We start from the raw sequence: 19,031 nt of genomic DNA, 5'->3' as shown, positions 1-19,031 counted from the left end.
ATTTAGGAATGAGTTTACTATAGAAAATACCTTCCTTACATTTGTGTAAAATTAAGGACTGCTTCCTCCAGTAACTAAAAATGCCATGTGGTTTTCTGGACAAACACATCCTTGTGTAGAACCGACAGCGTGTGAAAGACTCAAACCCGATACAACTGTTTTGAGCAGTCCAGAGCTTAATGATAAGAGGAATTCAATATGACTGACAGGTACTGGGAACTGGAAGGAATGAACTGCAACAAGGCCTTTTGCTCTTCATGCCCTGGCAAACTACACTGAATGTTCACCTTTCCTCTGATTCTGTTGTACAAAAGGCACGGTTTCTTGCTACAGCATCGTTGACGTAATCTATTTTGCCTTCACCCAACAATCATCTCTGTTCTAATAGAAAGAAATACAGAAATCTGTATCTAAAAGTAAATGGAGCATAAAACATTCTGAAGGCACATCGACCCATTTTATTTCAGTTGATAAGCCTGTTTGACATGGATACCTTAGGGTTTTGTTTGCTTGTTTGTTTTTTACTTTAAAGATTTATGCAGACTTTCTGTTGATCGTTTGAAGTTTAGGTGAGTTGTAGCTCTTACAAAATAAGTGGTTTTATTTGGACCTCATGGGCAGAGGGGAATTTACAAAAGCTATTGATTGACCTGTCTACATTTTCACTGGTAGATGAAATCCAAAATACTGTAAGACCACATGTTCAAAAGAAAAAAAAAGAAAAAAAAAAGAAAAAAGCCATTAGACTCACAAACTATCAGGTAACAGGAAACAAAGCATTAGGAGAGAGAGAAAAAGAACTCATGCTGAATGTGGAAACAAGATAAAGGGAACAAGAACAGGTCTGATGGGCACCAAATACAAAGCTCAGCTAGAATATGTGAGACAGACAGCAAACCCAAAGAGGGCTTCAGGCTGACTGATACAGTTTGAACTCTTTTTTACTCATCCACTTGATTTTCAGGGAGGCTGCTTTGGAGAGTTTTGAATAATAAACCACCTTCAAACATTCAGTTCTGAAGCTCTGTCCTCAAACTGAAGTTACAGCTGCTAATTACACAGGTGTTTTTTTCCCAAAACAGTCTGACCTACTGCGAAGCAAGTTAAAACTACCAAAGGATTGAGGGATGTTTGGCTGTCATTGAACTGGACTGCATACACATGAATACGGAGTTAAGACTGAGATTACATATAAGTAATACCGGGCAAATTACGAAACAAAGCAATTGTAAAAAATGTTTTTAAATTGTTAAAATAAAATAAACAACTATCATGCACATTAATATGCAGAACTTTCAGGCAAGAGAACTAGGATTCTGTTCAACAGTGAAATTTAAAGAAGAGTATTTCTAATATGCCTTTTCAAAATCTTGTAAGAGACCAGTTTGATTAATCTATAATATATTAATGTATTTGTGCAGTCCTAGAACAAACCCGTAACAAAACCTAGCAAACCCTTAACAGTCTAGCTAATCCACAGACTGTTTTAATACATTTGTGTGGTCCTAGCAAACCCTGATGCTTGGATAATTTTGCATTGTGCTCACAGAGTTATCATTTCCGGGATATTTCTGCACCAATGGAGTAACAATGCCAGTCAAAAATGAGACATAGGAGCAATCATACCAATACAAAGTTCAGGCTCTAAGACTTACAAAGGCTGAAAGAACAATTTTCATTTACTCTGCAAAAGAGCAGACACTTAGCAGCCTTAAATCATATGAAAAACCATTATAAAAGGGACAGAAATACAGCCATTTTTCTTCACATCCATCAACTTAAGATAGAAACTAATGAACGTAGTTTGCAAAGGGAGATTTAATTATGCTTTACAAAAAACTGGTATGGATAGTAAATCTTCTTGACTGTCTCAGAGAGCTTGTGGTATCTTTTTTAAAAAACTTGATCATAAACATCTGCAATTACAAATGGTTTGGATGAATTATTGATGTCTCTTCTTACTCTACATTTCCATGTTTCCTATCAGAAAATGCTGAAGACCAAACTTCTGGTAGCATAGACCAGTGCTCCTCTACTCATTACTGATTTAAAGAATCTGCAGCAAAAAGCATCAGCATATTCTAGGGAAAATATTCAACATCAGTAGCAGTATCAGTATCCTGCAACATTTCTTGGAATGCTTTTTTTCATGGTGGTACAGTGACATATAGTACAGTTGTTTGCTCTACCTGACTGAAACTCACATAAAAACGATCACTTACTTTTCTTCTGGCTTCTGCTTTCTGGAAGCATTCATGCTGTATGAAAGTCACTGCAGCAAGTATCCTAGGTGTTGACAGTGTATTTTCACTCTTCAGTATACTCACTGCTCGCTCTAGAGTCATCTCCACTTCTGGGCTCCTTAAAAGTATAATTAGAGAAAATGCAGTGAAGAAAGACTAGAAAAATCATTGTTTAGCCTGTGAACTACCTTGTAACAGCAGGCTATTCATACTTTTCAATTAGTTTTTCTTATAAATTTATTCCCTTACCAATTTTATAAATGTTTTAGGGGAACAAGCAAATCATAAATTGAATTGTTGCAGCAATGAGAAGTTCTGGACGAAACAAGTCATGCTTGAAATTATGAAAACAATATGGAAACATCAGCAGGCTGAAGGACTAAGATTCAAGGAGGGCCAAAGCCAAGTTATAGTACGACTTTTATGAAGATATCTTGATGCTTTTCTCAGCAATGTGATGATAGTTTTTTTTGTATTTGTTTTCATGCCTTTCTTCAGATTTTCACATCTCAGACTACATACATGCAGAGCTCAGTCCCTGACTTTTTCTGACCACGCAGAAGTTGCTTTAGTTTGAAACAGATGCACCAAGCCTTTTTCAAGTAGGAGGAAACAAAATGACTCATTAAATGAAGTAAGTACATCACATCTGGTAGGATTAAAAATATGCATGTCCATTTTCTGCTTAATTGCCAGTGTGTTTGCTTCAGTAACTATTATGTTAGAGAACCATATCAAAATTGGATCATATCATAGAATCACAGAATCATAGAAAGACCTGGGTTGAAAAGGACCTCAAAGATCATCAAGTTTCAACCCCCCCTGCCATGTGCAGGGTTGCCAACCACTAGACCAGGCTGCCCAGAGCCACGTCCAGCCTGGCCTTGAACGCCTCCAGGGATGGGGCATCCACAACCTCTCTGGGCAGAGTTCACAACTCCCATTGGAAAGAGTTCACAACTCCCATTTCCTTCCTAGTAAAGGAAATAAAACAATTCATGGCACAGTCAGGTGCATTTGCCCTGGGATAGTTGTTTTACTTCTGGCTTCAAACACTCCGCACTCAGAAGAAAATATAAAGAACAAAAAGTATATATACATTTTTTAAACCAAAAAATTTTATAGAACCAGATCAGAGACTGTCCAGACAGGGCCAACTAGGCATTCTGTGAACCACAGTGAAGGTAGTAACTTTCATGATAATCATTTCGGTAAGTACATCTAATATTAGAAATTTTGATAGAATTAATTTCTTTGGTAAAACAAGTGTTTGGGAAACAAATTTGCTTAAAAGAAAAAAAAATCAACTTGACTAAGAGATGATGTTAAATAATAAATCACGCTGAGATTAGAAATGTTTTAACATTAAGAAAAGAAACACTCCTATAGCATGTGTTTATGGCCTGCACCAGGAATCACTGGGTTCTTCATCTCTGTTCATTGCTATCTCAGTAATGGACTAGCAGCAGTGAAAACCTGGAAGCATAGGCTTGCCCAGAAGAAGTGGTAGAGGGGCAAGGTAGGGAAGCTAGGCAGAAATCAGGAAGATCTCTCACAGACAGTCTTCCTACAAATGCATTGAGTCAGACCAAGACATTTATGATGAACTTATGAGCTCGGAGACAAAAAAAAAAAAAGGATTTTGTTTGATTTTTTCCCCTCAATCTACTTTATAAATCACAGAGCAGAAGACAATTTGTATAGCTTCAAGAACAATAAAGAGATGAAGAACAATTTTGATGCACCTGTTCCAAATGAAATTGTATTCCAGTACCCTGAGGTTTCCACCTGCCTTTACATTTCCATTTGGTATAAATCATGTAATTTCCGTCCTCTTCTCAGCTGCCATTTTGAGCGAATATGCAGCGTATTTAGATACTGACATGTGCTTGTGCAAGACAGAGGTGAAATGAAGGGGACAGTGTGTTGAGAATGTCAATGGAGAGCTTAAACCAGAATGCAATTAGAACAATGGTTAGTATTTCTAGTGTCCTGGGCTCTATTCTGGCAATGCTTACAGCTTCCAGATTTTCACTTACTTCAGCTCTGATTTACAATAAAGTAGCTGCTAAATTTCTTCACATTACAAGTTGGATGCACTGTTCAGAAACCTACTTAAAAATCGTCATGAGTACTGGAATAAAAGGCAGATTATGTTTTTTGTTCTTAGTCTCTTTAAGAGGAACAGAAAAAACAGGCTTTTCGAGCATGGGTTTGGCCAGCCTTCTTAAACTGACAAGGTTTTCATGACCATATTGTGCACAAGCAAGAAAGCTTACCTGCCTGTTAGTCACTGTAATAACTTTAGAGCCCTTTGACTCCTATGGAGGCTGATGCTTCTTCAAAAGCAGTAGCCAAAATCTCTCCCTCATGTTGCACACTGCCATAGTAGGACTGCTTTCCATTGGAAGAAAATAACATTTGCATTCACTGAAGTTTTATCTGACAATAATATAATCTTTTGATTCTTAAAGGTATTCAACAAATAGCAGCACCCCAACTTTTGTCAAAACAGAATTTGATGAAATGATTCTGTCCTATCCTCAAAACAGTTACAGGCAAACCTAAAAGCCACATGGCTAATTAGCATGTGTACTGGTGACAAACAGAAGGACATTCAAGCAATGGTTGTTAAACAGAACAACGATTTGACAAGTTGTGGCTTCATCTTAATTATGAGGATATTAGGATGCTTTTAACTGTTCCTCTCTACCAGAGGATGCAGAGATAGCATCTCTATATTCCGTTTCTTCTACTTCAAGCTATTCTTCTAAAGAAAGTTTGCAAATGCATTTATATATGTAATTTTAAATTCTGTACAGAGCTAGCCTAGTGCTTCTTTTCAGTCTTACAAAACAGTTTTACATGCTCTTAATTATTAAGCCTTACCCTTGGAAAGTCCTACACTGTGATTTGCATTAAAAAGTACAAATTTATGGAAAAATCAAATTGCTTTGAAAATGAGCCAATCTTTTTTTGTGCCTTCCATTATTAAGGGAGCAACAGATAAGAGAGCAATATATCACATAATGCAACCTTAAAATCAAAAATAATGGGAAATGACAGGAAATGTGAAAGTCATTAATAACATTTTAGACTGAGAAGTCTTGATGGAAGAAATTGTACTTCTGGTGGAATTATGAACTCAGGTGAAATATCTCTAATTTGACAGCAGTGTATGCTCCAAAGCCAAATTTGGTCTATTATGTTTTAAATACTTAATTCTGCATTAAATTGTGCAGTGGCTGGGAGTGGATGAACTAAAAAGTACTATAACCAATACCCAATACCAATAAGCCCTTGCAATGACAAGAAATACAAGGGGTCTTATTAAACACATATTTTAGACATCTGAAAAGTGTATGATATCCACATATGTTATTACATGTTACTGCATAAGCAAACGTAACAAATATTGACCTCAGCCAGCTAAAATGACTATAGCTTTCTCCCTTGTAAGAATCTAGTGGTCCAGATCTCTTGGGGAATTGTCTTGCACACCAATTTTCACCAGGCTCTCACTAATTTAAGGTGTTATAATTTACAGAAGCCTTTTTAAACTTTGAGTAGACCAAAGAGCCCCCGTATTCCCCCAAAAAACTAGCTCCGGATCCAAAGTAAAACTAGTTTATTTGAAAATTATGAGTAAATTAAATAGAACTACTGAGATAAATGAAATCAGTAAAGATTTGCAAAAGGAACTTCAGAAGCTTTCACAGCACTTCAAATCATTTTCCTCTGAAACCTCCAGCAAAACTTGAACTGAAAAACTGGCACTTAAGGAATTACACTGTCAGATAGATTTCCATTAGGACACAAATCTACCACATGGAGTTCAGCACAGTCCCAAGCAAGTCACAATGACTGAAGATAAATGTTTACATCTGAAGGCATGAAAAACATTTTGGCTGACATTTCTGCAGGCAGACAACTAGATTCCAATGTCTGCACCTGCAAAAGAACAACCAACACTGCTTGTACAAAAGACTGAATATCAAAATAGCTGTGATGAAATTACCTGGTTTCTTATGAGCACAAAATTTGCCAGTACATTACATTTTATTGTCACTTAGGTTGTAAATTGTTCAGCATCTACTCTATGTGTCTCCTCAGATGTAAGATTAACTCCTAGCATAAGGTGGTCCCAAGCCTGAGCAAGAAGTGTGGATCCTGCAGTATGTATAAACACATACTTTTTTCTCCCTTTCCTCTGTTGCATTAGAAGTGGATTTTTACACTATGTTAGCTGTCAGTTTACTTTCTTTTCTCAAACAAATCTTTTCAGCTGTGACACTGAGACAAGAATTCTTCATTGAGCTTACCCTAGCTGAGATCCATTGATGGTGGCTTGTTCACTCTGAAGGAAACCATTTCTCCCTGCTGCTGCCATAGCAGCTGTCAGCATCATCCTCTTCCCATCTGGTTCTGCAGCAACACTGGTTACTGAAGCTGGCTGGGAAGCTTCCCTCCTGGTCTGTGTGTTTCTGAAAGTAGTTTGGTGCCAGCTGGACCTTAAAGATTGCCTGTTCTGAGACCCAAAATGGGAAGCTGTTGGTGATCTCACTTGTCCCACTGCACTGCCTGAAGTCAGGTAGTTTTCTTTCTCTAAAAGGTTGGTCATACTGCGACTGTTGCCTGCTTGATGGTACAGGGATACAGGGGGGCTAAGGGGGACACCGTCAGGGATGGTGTCATTAACAGCCCCCAACTGGGAGTATCTTTTAAAAGAGCGTCCCCTGCTCACTGAATCACGAAGAGTGTAACCAGCAATCTCAGATCGAGCATATCTTGGTGGGACAGTCCCGTTGGATCTCCTATAAATTCCGTGCCTTGGGGAGAATCCAGTTGAAAACCCTCTGTCATAGTAAAAATCATTGGACAGATACGCCAATCTTTCAGGACCTCGCTGAGGTGAAACCTCTAATCTCTTCAGAGGTTGTCTTTGAGCTCTCTCTTCCATTGTCTTGTAAGCAATTCTTGTCCCCCAGCCATTTGTATAGGAGGATGGTGATGCAACCTGTACAAGAGTTCGTAAAAGAAAAGGAGTCACGGTAAGATCATGGCATTTAGGATTAATGGCAAAGAAGCCAAACCAGAAAAGTAAAGATAAAAATGTTAGGGTCTGCTATGAGAATAAGAAAACAAAATTTCAACATTACCAAAACTGGATATGAAATGAGATTCTGCAACACTTCTTCATATCTGCCTTACAAATGTAGGAACAAGTATGAACTAAATATTAGGAGACAAAGTCTAGACTACTGTCATTAACTCAAAATAGGAGTCAATTATACTTGGTAGCAAGAAGTCTGTTAATGGAGATTTTAGTTTCAGTTTCAAACTCCTTGAGGATTAATCTTCATGTCAGCTACTGAAATGAAATTCAAGGCTGTCTGATAGAAGATAATTTATCAGTCACATATTAAAATATTATACTAAAATGCCTGTATATTGTTACAGTGTACAGCTAGACAGGACATCGAGAGGTTATTTAGCTCTCCTGTTCACTTTGTGGTAGCACCTACCTATAAAAAAGAGATATTCCCTTTCCTGTTTGTCTAGCCTCTTCCTAAAGATGATGGAGGTCCCATAACATTGCAAGGAAGAAAAAATGATGATTTTTATTTTGGTGAGTGAGAATGATAATTGATCATCCTCTTGTTTTCCAGTTTTTTCTCAACTCCATAAACCCACTTTCTTCAACCTTTCTTTGTAGGATGTGTCTTCAAAATGTTTTACTGTGCAGGTGATGTCTGGGTTCTCTCCAGGTTTCCTACCTTTTTGTTAAACTGTTATGCTTTAAATTGGACTATGTGAGACTTTCCAGAACTAAATCAACTTGGTAGACTATCTGCTTGACATAGAGGAGCGGTGGCCAATATTTACTTTTTTTTTTTTTTTTAATCAGTGAGTGTAGTGGCATCCAGCTGTAAACCAAAGCCCCATACATTTTGTTTTCATATTGTATTAAAGTATTAAATTATCACAGGTATTTTTAAGGTAGAAGTGAAGTTACACTGAAGCTATTGATAGAAGGGATAGAGCTTGGCTGATAGTGATCGAAACCCCTTTTCTTCACTGCTGAGTAGTTACTGAAGGTGATAATTGACTCACAAAAGGACAAAAGGTTGCTGAATCTAGTAGGCTGAGGCTAGAATCATTGGATATATCTGTTTATTCTGCAGGAATTATGCAAGTATGTCTTTCTGTCTTGTCTGAGGTAAGGAAATGAATGCTTTGTGAAATACTAGACCTTGAGGATTTTTCTGGCTTGCATGGCTGCATGGCAGAACAAATTGTCCTATTTCCTTTATTTTTCCCCTCCTTTCTGCCATGAAAACTGTTGTGGGAACAACCACATAAGAAGTGCTCCCTCAGCCACATAATAACTGGTTATGAGCAGAGTCAAAAACCCTGAAGAAAATCAATTATTTCCCTTAGCATTTAGGCCACAAACCCAAGCAAAGAGAGTCAAAATAAGAAGTGAAGCTGTAATTAGACAGCTTAGAAATGTTATTGTACTACAAGGACTGCTGAAATTCTTGTAATACTAAAACAGGTTACAGAAGGACCGTTTAAAATGATAAGGAACACTTAATGTGTCACTGTGAAACCTGTGCAATCTGCTTTGCTGTGGCTTTGGATGCTTAATTCCCTAACCTCTTTCATCATATTCCCAGCTCCTATCCATGTCACTCTTTACGTTGCAGGACTATGGAACTCCCTCCAGCAACTTCTAACTGTATGGCTGGGTGCGTGGCAGCACGGCATCTGGACACTTTGGGCTATGCATGTGCTGACTGACTGGCAGACTGGTGGGAGAGTTAAAGGTCTGACTTGTAACAGCCTCTGTCTTAACGGTGTGTTAATATGAATTTTCATTTCCTAATCTTATGCCAATTCTCATAAAACCAACACGGCTGCAGAAAGCCTGTTTGTCGTACTGAGCTGAGTTTAGCCCCTGAGCTCAGACATCACAAAGGGAAAAAAAACATTAACAGAGCTCAGTTACAAAAACCTCCTTTTTTAGAAATCAGGCTTTAAAAAGTGAACAAGCAAGGGAGCAAACCTTGAAATACCATCTACATGCTGTTATTTGTGGTGACAAAATAAATAAACTATGCATGTGGTAATACATTTGTTCCTGTTCATTATGTTCTCCTCACCTGGTTTGACTGATAATATGAGAAACCATACTGAGATCTTGGTGAAAAATCATTTTCAGTAATTCCCAAGTTATAGACACGTTCTGGGACACTGGAAGCACGGTGTAAACTGCCTGTGAACAAAGACTAGTATTAGTAAGGTTTTAACAACACTTCGCATTACTATAAAGGATGGTTTCCAGTACTAGGGAAATGACTCATTCTATGCTGTCAGTAATATATTAGCTGAAAATCAGACAGAGAAAAGATGGAAAGACATTTGCATTCAGTGTAGCACATTCAAAACATAGTTACAATTTTTGAGGACACGGTTCATATTTTCAGTTTCTCTTTTATTTTACTTAAGACGTATTTTTAACTTTTAGAAGTCTTGCTGTTATTCATCTACTCCATGAAAGACATTTTAACACAGCACGCTGATATTTTTAATATCCCAGATAATGCCAAATTATTAAGTACTGAGAAACTGTAGCACCTTGCAGCTACTGAGAACGTTTATCTTTCATTGTAACCACTTCAAGTATGTATGTTTTACCTCATAGTCCCACTCCAACAAACACAGCACCCATGATTGAAGCTAAAATATTGCAGCTGTAGATTACACTCGAGAAACCTGGGTTTATGTGTATACCTCTGTTACTGCATGCCCTAGAGATGCAATTGTCACAGTTGCTAAAGTACAATAACTGAATAGGGACTATTTACTTCATCGCTGCCTGCTGATATCTCTTCTCCCTCAGGCACTTGTTTAACGATAATATATCGAAATAGGTAGCTCTTCACTTGTCTTAGAGCTTCACCCAAAGAACATGAAGAGCCCACAGACAAATTCTATGGCTTATGGTACGTGGTGTATGGTGCTGAAAAAGAAGGGAAGTTTAATGACGCTTTAAAACTATACCTGTAAGGTTCACTAATCCAACAAATAATGTAGAAGATCCACAGTATATCTGCTTTGATAGATTCTTTCCACAACTCAACTTTGAAAATGGAGCAGTGCACTGTGATTATTTCTTTCACTAGAACCTTAAGCTTTGTAATAGATACAGTTGAAGTAACTGTTCATGAGATTGCAGTGTTACTATGAGAAGCTGTGTACAGGAATATAAAAAACACAGGTTTAAAAATGTCACAGAGAAGCTGAAAGCTAAAGGCAAGATATACCTCAAATCTGTCACAAATGGGGCCAGTATGGGTTGCAGAAGTTTAGGGTGAACAGATAACAATGGCTAACAAAGAAATTGGCCACGAATTTTCAATATAGTGGATACCGTCTGAGATACTACAGGAAAGAAATCTGCAGAAGAAAATCATTAACTTAGCCAAACTGATGGAAGTTTCCACTTCGAAAAATATTAGGAGCCATACGCACAAGGAAATTCAGGTGCCAAAAACAAGCAGACAAGTGCCTGCCGGGATTTTTGAAAGCAGCTTGTGTGTATGTGTCAAGCTGCTGAAGCTTTTGGTTTGTGCAGTTAGGCCCGTGGATGCATTAGGTGCATGTGGCATCCCTAGGAACCTCAGTATTCCTGTATCTTTCATCATTAGTGCATGTAGTCAGTAAAAGCTTGACAAGGGTGAAAAGAAACAAGGCACTCATGGAACAGGGACAACTTGTGAATGATTCTCTTTAGCATGTAACTACCTGGATAAATCCAAATGTGCACATAATATAATATAGAAGTTGAATGCGATAATTTGAAGTCCAGTTTATTCATATTTTCCAGTTATTTAATCATACTTTCCAATTGTTGTGTTTTGGCTATGCGAGACAGATTTGAACATGTACTAGGTGATTTGTTAAGACACATTCATGCTAACTTTGCGTCAGTGAGAGTGGAGTGATGCAGCCTGGTCAAACTCATGATTTGAATTGTACTAATTCCTCCATGACATACAAGGCTGTCACAGCCCAAGGTTTACCCAAGTACATGACAGAGCAGTAAGAGGAGACTTGTTTTCATATTGCATGAATTTCCTGCCAATTTACACTGACATACAGAATCTGACGATTCATATAAATCTCTCATTTTTATGATATTATTCCCACATTAACATACAATTTCAGGCTCCCAGTAAGATCACATCTTAGTGTACTGCCCATGCTTGCCTTTCAAAGATTAGCTTTACTCATTGCTACCTACCAAAGTACTTTCATATAATCAATCTTTAAATAGATACTCACATGACTGTTTCTTTATCGTCAGTATTTTTTACCTAGTCTACTTAATGAGCAATTATTATATTCTTCGAACATAAAGATCCCTTGAGTAAGTCATTTTGGCATGTTTTAGTTAACTCTGAATTTTCTGACTTTATAAAACAAACAAAATAATCTTGATAAAATAAAAACAATACGGCTGTCCATGAACTGGTGTAGGGTAAACAGTCACCCTCTTTGTAAAAGCAAAAACACATTCAACCATGAATTGCAACACTCAGTTATCTCTGACTTTAAGTGGCTTGAAGCAGTCCTCTGTTTTTAACCTTCAGCCTCCCTGTGAAACCATCCATCAGTAAACAAAACATTTTTCTCAGTCAGAGATAAACACAGTAAATGTTAACTTGAGGAATTTCTCTTTGCATTTTTGTACCTCTTGTTTGTTTGCTCTTACCATACCAGTAAGCTATTTTGTCAGCATTTTACCTGAAGATTTATTATGGAGACATAAAATGTAGATTGCAGGATGGGCTCTCTACTTGTGCCAAAGGTAGTGCGCTAAAGGAAAAAGTGGTAACTAAAATGCTGCAACTTTCCATTAGTTATGAGATACAGAATATGTCATCTAGTCAAAACTTGCCTCTGTCAAAGAGGCTTCCTCCAGCTAAGTTTTCACCACACTACAAACCCTTACGTTTTTTTCACCTCACAGATTTGCTCAGTATTACATATATTCAAAAATAATTAGGGAGCCCTTCTATACTCAGTGAATTGATTCAGAAAAAAAAAAGACACAAAGGATTTTTTTTTTTTAAACATTATGGGTTCATAGAATGTATACTTTCTAACAGTGTTTTAAGTCTCACAGAAACTCTCCCTTCAGAAGGTATGAAATCAGGATGCTTGGCTACATTTGATTTCCAGCAGTCAAGAAACGGATGGTTTTCCTACAGGCTCTGTGTCCCATCTGTCAGCCAGCGTGGATATATTAGAAAACCCAAGCATTTCAAGGAACGGCAGCCTCTCATGCATAGGCAATTGAATGGAACCTTTTATGACGGTCTCCCCTTTCTTCAGTCAGTCTGAACTAAAGGAGCTCAAGAACACTGGCTCTGTGGATGTGGTCAGTGGAGGAGAAACACTAAACCTCTTCACTCTTCCCGATATGCAAAATGAAAACTGTACAAAAATCACCTAATTTCACAACAGCTATGATAAAATTTTGAGATCTGGCAAAATGATTACACTATCAGGAAGAAGACTGAATAATTAACTGAGAAAATAGACCTATTCATCTTCACGGTGGCTCTTTTGAAGCCCCCTTAGGTGTGTTGGTTCAACAATTCTAAAGGCCTGGAAAGTTCCTCCCCAGTAATTGCTGGCTATAGCTGCAGACAAATCAATCAGTTATGTGCTTGGCCTTTGAAAACAACAACAAGAGACATCTCTAAGGCACACGATGTACAAAAAAGATGATTACCTGTTAAGGAATTAGGTGTAGGATTCCTCTCAAATTATATGCATTGTTACCTCTCAGTTGTGTCTTTTTCAGTACTTTTGTACTTGAATGACTACCGTGAAAGCCAGATTTTGGATTTAAACCCTCTACTGCAGGAAATAATGTAGTCATATCCTGTACACACAAGTCTATTGAGGACTGTGGTATTTTCACACATTCTGAGTGCCCACCTGCTGAGTATCTCTTGTCCACTGATTCTCAGGGTGGGAGGGTGATTATATCCTCGACAGACACTTGTAGTGTTCCTGGTTTGTCATCTTTTAATCCTTTTTTATACTTCGTCACTCACAACAGACTGAGCTGGTGGCATTTAGGAACAGTACATCAAAAACTTCACTGAATCACCTCATGCAGAGAAGAAAGTCCCTTCATTTTGATCATTGCCTTTCATCATACTGCCAGGGCATGCCTGGTCCCAAGTGACATTTCAACATTTTTTATTCTGTGCTGGCTATTACACTGACACAAGTGCTCAAACGCAAGACTCTTTATGCCACTGTTTTTTTTATAAGGCTGAACTCTCTAACATCCCATTTCCATTTTTAAACATTAAGAAATTTCACATGGCTGCTTTGGCTGAAATTTTTCAGGGCAATATAATTTTTCATTTGCAAAGGATCAGCAACTGGTGAACTGGAAAAGCTACAGCTGTTGTTAAACTACTGCTTGAAAAACCACTAGCAATGTTTGACAGTGTCTTAAAAAGAGTCAAGACAGTTCATAATTTTAACCATTTGGCAGCTGGAGGAATCCTCAGATCTGATGATGATCTGAATTCCTATTATAAAATAAAAAAAAGTAAAGATGTCCTTAATAGGGGATGCAGGTAAGGGCATAAAGCAGAAAGCAGTATGGATGTAGAAGGCAAAAAGATGTTTTTCCATTTAAAGACAATGTTTATGGCTAAATCTTTAGTCTGAAACTTTAAGGAGAAATTATGCTGCCTGACAGTTTACTTCTTGAGGCTTCACATCCTCTAGTACAGTCAGTGGAAAATGAGTGTGCACAGAAAATACTGGGTAAGACCTTTACTGCCACTGATTTTTCATACCCCGTTGTTCTGTGCCTGGCTAATTTTAGCCATGCATGTGAATGCTCTAGTTAGGTATGTGCTAAGTACCTTGCTGAACAGGGTCTGAAATACAGATAGTACAGTTATATCACAGGGAGCAGCTTCTGATGCTTTTAAATCTCTGTATTATCTTCCCTGCAACTCCAAACAATATGACACACTTACTCAAATATATCTCAAAAACCATTCATTTCCATTCAGTGAAGTGGGTACATTTTGTGTGTTAAATAGTGCATATTTTCAGATGTAGCTTACATATAAAAAATTAAATGCTTTTCAAAGCATAGTAAAACGTTGTGCAAGTCTTCTATGAAAAAAGCACAACAGGATACACACACACATATTTTTCAGGAAAGACAACATGTGAAATACATTATATGCATTTCATACGCATTCTAGATATCCCATGTATAGATGAATAGCTACACGCATATATACATATGTGTGTCCACGTGTGTATGAATGCATGTATAAATACATGAAATGTATTCTGATTCCATTTATTCTTCTGAGCTTTGCATAGGGACTAAAAAATGCATGGTGAGCTGGGCACTGGAATATTTGAAAGAAGAGAAGTTCATTTCATGCACAAACAATCCATCTAACAGAAATGATATTTGCCACTCCTGATCTTCAAGCTTATAGTTTTGGTGCCTCAGAAATGCAAAGTGTTCAAACACTTGACCTCTACGAAAACAAAGGAGACGAAGACAATTATCCCTAAATCTATCAGGTCTGTTAACATATTTCAGTGAAGTTAAGATGAGCTGGAAAGATGGGAACTTTGTCTTCATAGTTTCATCACAGTTTAGGTATATGATGTCAGGTTCACAACACCATCTTATTTGTTACCCATTGCTTTAGAATACCCTTTCCAGGTTGTTCCTCTCTATTGAGAGAAAAATGAAATTACTCTAAAAACTGTTTAGAAACCTTATTGAAAGGGGAGCTGCCACACTAGGGACTTACAGGTATAGCTAGCTGTACACTGTACAGCTGTGTGTACCTGTTTCTGTGACTTTGTGCGCCTAATTTGTCAGAGTATGTCTGCATCTGCATTGGATTCTTTTAGTGATGAAGCATTTTTCAGATGGGAGTCAGAAGTATAAGGAAACATTCTTCTGCCTGACAAGATAGGTGAGTGAGGTATGGTCATAAATTTAAAGACACTTTGCTTTTTGCAAATGAAAGATGAGGACTTCTATAATGACAAATCTAGGAACAGTGTATATAACCTGCAAATCCATTATATCATATCATAGAATCACGGAATGATTATGGTTGAAAATTATCTCTAAGATCATCTAGTCCAACCACCAACCCATCCCCACCATGCCCACTGACCATATCCCTCAACGCCACATCCACATGGTTCTTGAACACCTCTAGGGATGGTGACTCCACCACATCCCTGGTTCCTCATAACCAACCAGAACCTCTCCTGGCACAGCTTGAGGCACTCTAGTCCTATTGCTGTTACCTGGGAGAAGAGGCTCCCCTCCTTTCAGGGAGTTGTAGAGAGCAATAAGGTCTCCCCTGAGCCTCCTCTTCTCCAGACTAAACAATCCCAGGAATATCTTCCTGAGTGAAAACAGGATTAAAAGGATTAAAGTTTTCATAACTTTTTTGTTTGGTTGTTTTTATCTTGTTCTGCTTTTTTTTTTTTAACATACTATTCAAAGAAAGCATTTATTCCCCATCAATAGCTGAGACCAGACCTTCCAGCAGCTTGCCTGAAAGCACTGACAGCCTGCTGGGCCCGGTTCTGCAGAGCCCCATGGGGCAGCGGCACAGCAGTGCAGCCCTGTAGGCAGGCCGGGCCTTCTGGCCATCAGACCTTCTGGCACAGATCACCCAACTTCAGTTCGTATCCTGCACGCCAAAGAGCTGCCAAACACACCTCTGCCAGCACTGCCGCTCGGTGTTTGCCATCCACGCCTTTCCTAAATGTGCTTTGCCAAACCTCCCCTTTGTGCGTTTGCTTTTACTTAGAGGTGAAACCAGGAAAACCATTTCTGACTCTGCCCCCCAGCTCATTCTGCAAACAGGGCCAGTGAGTGCGAGCTGGGCTGCTGGAACAAGCACAACGAGCAGCTGCTGGATTAAGAGTACTCCGGCTGCAACCATCTCTCTGGCAGCAGTAAATCCTGAGCAACTCTCACGGCTCTCACAAGTTGCAGCAGTTGGGAGAGAGAAACTTCTCTTTCCGGCAAAAGGCAGTGTGATAAAGCAGAGTTGCTACAGTCGGGCAGCTGGGGCTCACACCGGGGTTACCCCAGCGACCCAGGACTCCGGGCCCATAGCCACGCACGGCGCAGGCGGGCACTCACCGTTGTGCAGCGAGCCTCGGCTCTTCCTGGCCAGCGTCTGCTGGACCTGCCGGTGGATCCGAAGCGCCTTCTCCTCCCCGCCCGACAGCTTGAGGCCGGCCTCGGAGGGCAGAGCCAGGCTGGAGCTGTCCAGCTCGCCCAGGATGCGCTGGCCCAGCACGGTGCGGATGTAGCTTTGCTCGCCGCCGGGGCCGCGGCCGGCCATGGATGCGCGCGGTGGCGGCACGGGGCCGGGGCCGGGGCCGCGCCGCGCGGGGACCTGTTGCGGCGCCACTCCCGCGCCGGAGCTCGCACTGCTGCGGAGGGACGGGAAGCGCCGGAGCGGGACGCGCCCTGCGCTCAGTGCGGCCCCGGGCCCTGCCCCGCCCGCCGCGCAGGTGCCAGGCAGAGCCGCGTCCCTCCGCCTCCCGCCTGCCTCATGCACGGTCCCCGCTCCTCCCGTCCCCTCCCCTCGCCGGGGTGAGGGACTGGCGGGGAGGCCCGGCCCAGCTGTAGGCAGCCGCCCCGGGGCCGTACAGCCGAGGCCTCCCGGGGAGAAGCTGACAAACGGAAACGTGTTTTAAACGCGTGTACATTCACACATCTTACGCTAGCATTCAAATACTTCTGTGTTTTACACATAACTTACAGACAATACGTATTTCACGTACATGTCGGTTTCAATTTGGACATGTAAGACATGAAACTGCTTCACAGTTTCTGGATGTGAGGCAAAAGCTTTTGGGTGGGTGGGATTGTGCTGGTGCATGTAGGGAGGTTTCCCCACTGCCCGCGGTCTCCAGACTGTCCTGAGGCTTTGAAGAGAGCTGAATGGAAGCACTCTGCTCTCTGCCTCTTCGTAAAGGGGTACGGAGGAAATTCTGCAATTAAAGGATGGAGGAGACCCAACAGGCTCTGCTACTGCAAGCATCCATGCCTGTGTTTACCATCCTGAGTTGCTTTGTACAGCAGAAATAGAGCTCGAGGAATAGGAGCAGAACGGAGGCCTCAGTTGTCCCGCTACCTTGGGACATGACGTGGAGCTGCTGGCTCAACAAGCTCTGTGACTGAGTGGATCTGAAAGGAGGAGGGAAAAGGAGCAAGCAAAGTCTTGTGAATAGGAAATCTCAGGCTTGTCACACTGCAGTTAGAAAAGAAGATAGAAGGACCAGGGTTGTTTGATTTAAAAACAAAGAAACAAACCGAAAACAAACCAAAACAAACAAGCTAAACGTAGGTATTCTCATGGAAAAGCTGGTGGTATTTCCTAAAAGAAAATGAAAGGTGAATATGGCTTTTAACCTCGCTTGTTGTTTCAGAGAGCCACTGAGACTCCAAATGAGTCAGCGTGGCTTAACAGTGGTGAGGGCACAGGGGGGCTGGGGAGAAAACGGCATTGGGATGATTCCTGTCTGAGGATAACACAAGGAACTGCTCCTATTCATTCCCTGAAAACTCAGGAGGGGGGAGGACTGGCCCCATGCAGTCCCACTTGCAGCAACAGAATCCTTTTGCCTTTGATTTACTTTTTGTCTCTCTACCATTTTTCTTTAAGAGGAAGAAGCTCTGGCCTGGCCTTTCACTGGTCTGGCTAATGTCATCCCCTTTGTTCTCATGTGGCGTATCACAGCATTTTTGCATAATACACAAAAATAGTTTCACTGGTTAAGAGAGGTGGAGTGACACATTCCTTGCTAATAAGTGGGGAAAGGTAATGTATGGGAGCAGAGTGGCTGGAGATAAGCAGTGGGGTACCTGCTGGGAAAGGAAAACAGGAATTTGTGAAGAGGAGGAAGCTGAAGGTATGTGGCAGAACTGTGATGGGCAAGCCTAAAAATGTAACAGAGAACTGGAAGGATAAAAAATGGGCAGGACAAGGCAGGAAAAACAATGGACAGAACACATCACAACTCAGAAGGAATGTAAACTATGCTAGAAACTGTTAGACTCTCTTACTATAACACAGATAGTCACAAAGGCATCTCCTGTAAACAATAGATACTATGTTCTAGTTGGATGTCTAGAACAGGCAGGCACAGATGAGAGAAAACTGCCAAGGAGACTAAAGTACAGGTTTAAAAATGTGAAACATTTCCTTTCCTCCTCCTTTTTCCTGCTCTCTTCTCCTTTCCTGAGCTTCAGCACAAACATAGTTTTTATAGTTGAAACTAATTTGGTTTTACACATAAAATATGCTTCAAATAGATTTAGGATTTAGAAAATAATTCTGTAGAGGGTGTTTTCAGATGCTGCTGAATATTCAGTGAGATTTCTGAGACGGATTTCTTCCCCTGTAACTATAAACGCTAAATGAAAAGGTTTTGGGTGGTTTCTTTTTTTTTTTTGGGGGGGGGGGGGGAAGGGGGGAAGGCAGTACATTTGCTTTCACAGCCATTCAAAACAATGCTTAGTCAAGAACTGAAATAAAAATGAATTAAGGCACTTTTTACTCAAGGAAAATGACGAGATTCCATGCTCCACCAATACCAGTTCTTTGAAGCTGACTTGTGTTTTTGAGAGTGAAAGAATTTATTAATGCCATTTGTAGAATCAAAGCACTG

At 40.1% G+C, this 19,031-nt stretch overlaps 1 protein-coding gene across 1 annotated transcript in view; it reads right to left on the bottom strand.

The window, feature by feature from the left end:
• The window catches only part of PKP2 (plakophilin 2), a gene marked incomplete at its 5' end in the record, with an annotated part of 41,644 nt that extends 24,594 nt beyond the window's left edge, over window positions 1-17,050 (bottom strand). The window contains 4 exons of the mRNA XM_021395754.1: window positions 2,223-2,361; window positions 6,566-7,260; window positions 9,410-9,522; window positions 16,492-17,050. Coding sequence (XP_021251429.1) covers window positions 2,223-2,361; window positions 6,566-7,260; window positions 9,410-9,522; window positions 16,492-17,050 — 1,506 coding nt within the window. The remainder of the gene's footprint in view (window positions 1-2,222; window positions 2,362-6,565; window positions 7,261-9,409; window positions 9,523-16,491) is intronic.

The sequence above is a fragment of the Numida meleagris genome, chromosome 1 (genome assembly GCF_002078875.1).
Source record: "Numida meleagris isolate 19003 breed g44 Domestic line chromosome 1, NumMel1.0, whole genome shotgun sequence".
Lineage (NCBI taxonomy): Eukaryota > Metazoa > Chordata > Aves > Galliformes > Numididae > Numida > Numida meleagris.
The sequence above is the reverse complement of the archived record's forward strand: the minus strand, read 5'-3'. Positions and strand labels throughout refer to the sequence as shown.